Here is a 2,485-nt window from a genome sequence, read left to right as displayed (position 1 = left end):
CAAAGGATGCAAAGATGAAGCTTACCATTTAAAAGTTGGCCATGCATAACTATGTGATATGCTATGTGATTCAAAAGCATGGAAAATGCCAAAAATAACAGCAAAGTAACATTTATTCTACTTCCCCTCTTTTCTTCTCGTCAGTGCAGTTGACAAGCTACTTAAATATAATGCATCAGGTCATTATCTCAATCTTTGAAAGAGGAAAGACTATCATATTCTGATTAGTAGAGAAAAGTTCATGTTTCCATAAATATTTTATCTACATTTCCTTTGTTAGGGACTCTCCCACTTGTAAAAATATTTAGCTTGGCAGCAAAATTTACCCATTGAATCATTCAATGTAGATTTAAATTGCATAACACTATTACTTCTGTCGCTATTTGTGCAGTTTGTCTGTTGATGAAGGTTCTTTGTGGTCTATTTTAAGTGCTAAATAAAATATATTATGCTCTCTATTCACCATAAATGGGAGGCTGCAGCCACAACAGTCCAACACTCCAGATAATTGAGACAAAATTTAAGAGATAAAAAATACACAAATGTTATAATCTTAGCACTTCGATGAAATATTTAATAGAAAACAAAAGGAAAACTTGTAGACTTTGAAGTAAGACGTACATTTAATAGTGTATCATCATACAGTTGATGAAGAGTAAAAGAAAGAAACCAGCAAAACAAGATTATTCCATAAATCCTATTAGAAAACCATTAAAGGTTAAAAAAGACTCCTAACTTTTGTGCCTCTAACACATGTTCAAACAATTTAGGTAAAGTTAAACTCAGAAGGTGATATGAATCAAAGCATACAACAATAAGAATTTCTTGTCTCTAAATGTTTTTTTTCTTTGCAGATTTGCTAATTCAGGCCTTTTTCTGCAAAATCACTGTCATTATGGCAGACAGCTCTAAAATATTGCTTTAATTTAGTACTCCAATATTTTGTTTCCTCTTCTTGAAGACAAGCACAGAGCCCTTTGTGGTCTTCCTGCCATGGAATGTCACCTTACATTCTAAACGCTTGTTAAAATCGGCTACTCGAGGGATGAAGGTCATGGTCGATGTTGTTGACCACAACCATTTATTCTCCTGTTTTGACATTGTTGTCCACGTTCCTGCGCGGCTCCAGGAGATGTGGGGAGGAGATGTTGGACAGACGTGAGTAACTTTGCAGGTGGCAGTCACTTTATTACGGACGTCTATAGTCATCACGGGACGCTTAGGAACTTCTGTACAATCAACAATTTTCACAAAATCACTTGTTAAATAGTTATTTAAACACGTTTTACTATGTTAAAGTAAATGGTTTAGAAATACTGAAAAGGTCTCTAATATACTCACGGAAGATATCGAGGGTCACCTTATTTTTTAAGTAGGAGTAGCTATTAAGAAATGGAATTTCAATTCTGAAGTAAAACGGACCAGTGTCGGTTTTTCTGACGAAATACAGCTGCCAGGTACAGTTGCCACTTTCAATGCTTCCTGCCATTCTGGTTCGATGGTGGAACTCGCGCGTTAGTCTCAACTCGGGGAAATTTGATGCGACGATCGTGTGCCCTCTGTACCAGAATGCCCGAAATCTGTTAAATGTTTTTCTTTTCTTGGGACACGAGTATACACAGGGAATGACCACACATGAACCTTCAAGAATAGAGATACTTGATGGCACATTTATGAGCCAGTCCTTGCCCAAGATTTGAGATTCAGCCATTCCTGTAATAAAAGCACAAACACAAGAATACTTTCTTAGCAAGTAGACAATGATAGAATGATGATATTCCATGAATTGTCATTTTAAGATTAAACTTACCACAAACCATCAGAATTGAGAGCCACAATTTCAGATCCATCATCAGCTGACTAGAAGTATAAAAACCAACAAAAAATTAAGATAAATATAAAATCTTTAGTGAATTCTTTTTAATCTTCAAAGTAATAATCCACTCACCTTTTAGTTTCATTAACATATGACTGAAATTAAATCATTTAAGATTTGAACGTTGTGCAGCCAAAGAATATGTCTCTGTCCTATTGTGTGGTGAGAGAGAGTCTTGTGCTTATAAAGCAAAAGTTTAGACCTTGAAGCCAGAAATTGCTAGTTTGCAATCAAACTTTCCCCACGTCATAAGCGGATTATCATGTAGCTATTTTGTACTTTTTCCGTGAACAAATTTTAGATGGAGGAAAAAAGAAATAAATGTAGCACATGTACTAATTACATAGTAATGCTTGACATCAGATCGAATCTTTGGAATTTTAATATTTTTAATCAGTTCCATAACATTACCCATGCGGAAAAATGTGGTAAGAAAATTTTGCTGACATCATGCAAATGTTAAAATGCAATAAGAAATATATAATTTCACTGCTTTTCCTTTAAACATGTTTGCTAATGTAGCTAATGCTTTTCCTTGTATTGTTTGCTAATGTAAAGAAATCTGCAAACAAGCGATGTTACATGAGAACCAGTTTTCTTTTTTGTTTT

The 2,485-nt window shown here is 34.6% G+C and overlaps 2 protein-coding genes and 1 long non-coding RNA gene across 6 annotated transcripts in view; 1 reads left to right on the top strand and 2 right to left on the bottom strand.

Moving 5' to 3' along the window:
* The window catches only part of LOC103143184 (sialic acid-binding Ig-like lectin 14), a 46,615-nt gene that overhangs the window by 5,885 nt on the left and 38,245 nt on the right, over positions 1–2,485 (bottom strand). For 2 of the 3 annotated variants that reach the window (XM_016675077.1, XM_016675079.1), the window contains exon 3: positions 1,400–1,713. In XM_016675077.1, coding sequence (XP_016530563.1) covers positions 1,400–1,713 — 314 coding nt within the window. Of the gene's footprint in view, positions 1–1,399; positions 1,714–1,810; positions 1,901–2,485 lie in introns of those variants that run through there. The other variant, XM_016675078.1, reaches the window with a different exon arrangement.
* The window catches only part of LOC103143185 (myelin-associated glycoprotein), a 27,128-nt gene that overhangs the window by 19,069 nt on the left and 5,574 nt on the right, over positions 1–2,485 (top strand). The window lies entirely within an intron of this gene.
* On the bottom strand, positions 1,139–1,373 carry LOC107837024 (uncharacterized). The gene is made up of 2 exons (XR_001662996.1): positions 1,342–1,373; positions 1,139–1,229 (listed from the first exon to the last, which is right to left on the bottom strand). It is a non-coding gene; the product is annotated as an uncharacterized LOC107837024 (long non-coding RNA).

Source organism: Poecilia formosa, unplaced genomic scaffold, assembly GCF_000485575.1.
Source record: "Poecilia formosa unplaced genomic scaffold, Poecilia_formosa-5.1.2 Scaffold105, whole genome shotgun sequence".
In the NCBI taxonomy this organism is placed as follows: domain Eukaryota; kingdom Metazoa; phylum Chordata; class Actinopteri; order Cyprinodontiformes; family Poeciliidae; genus Poecilia; species Poecilia formosa.
This window is presented reverse-complemented; position numbering and strand designations above follow the sequence as displayed.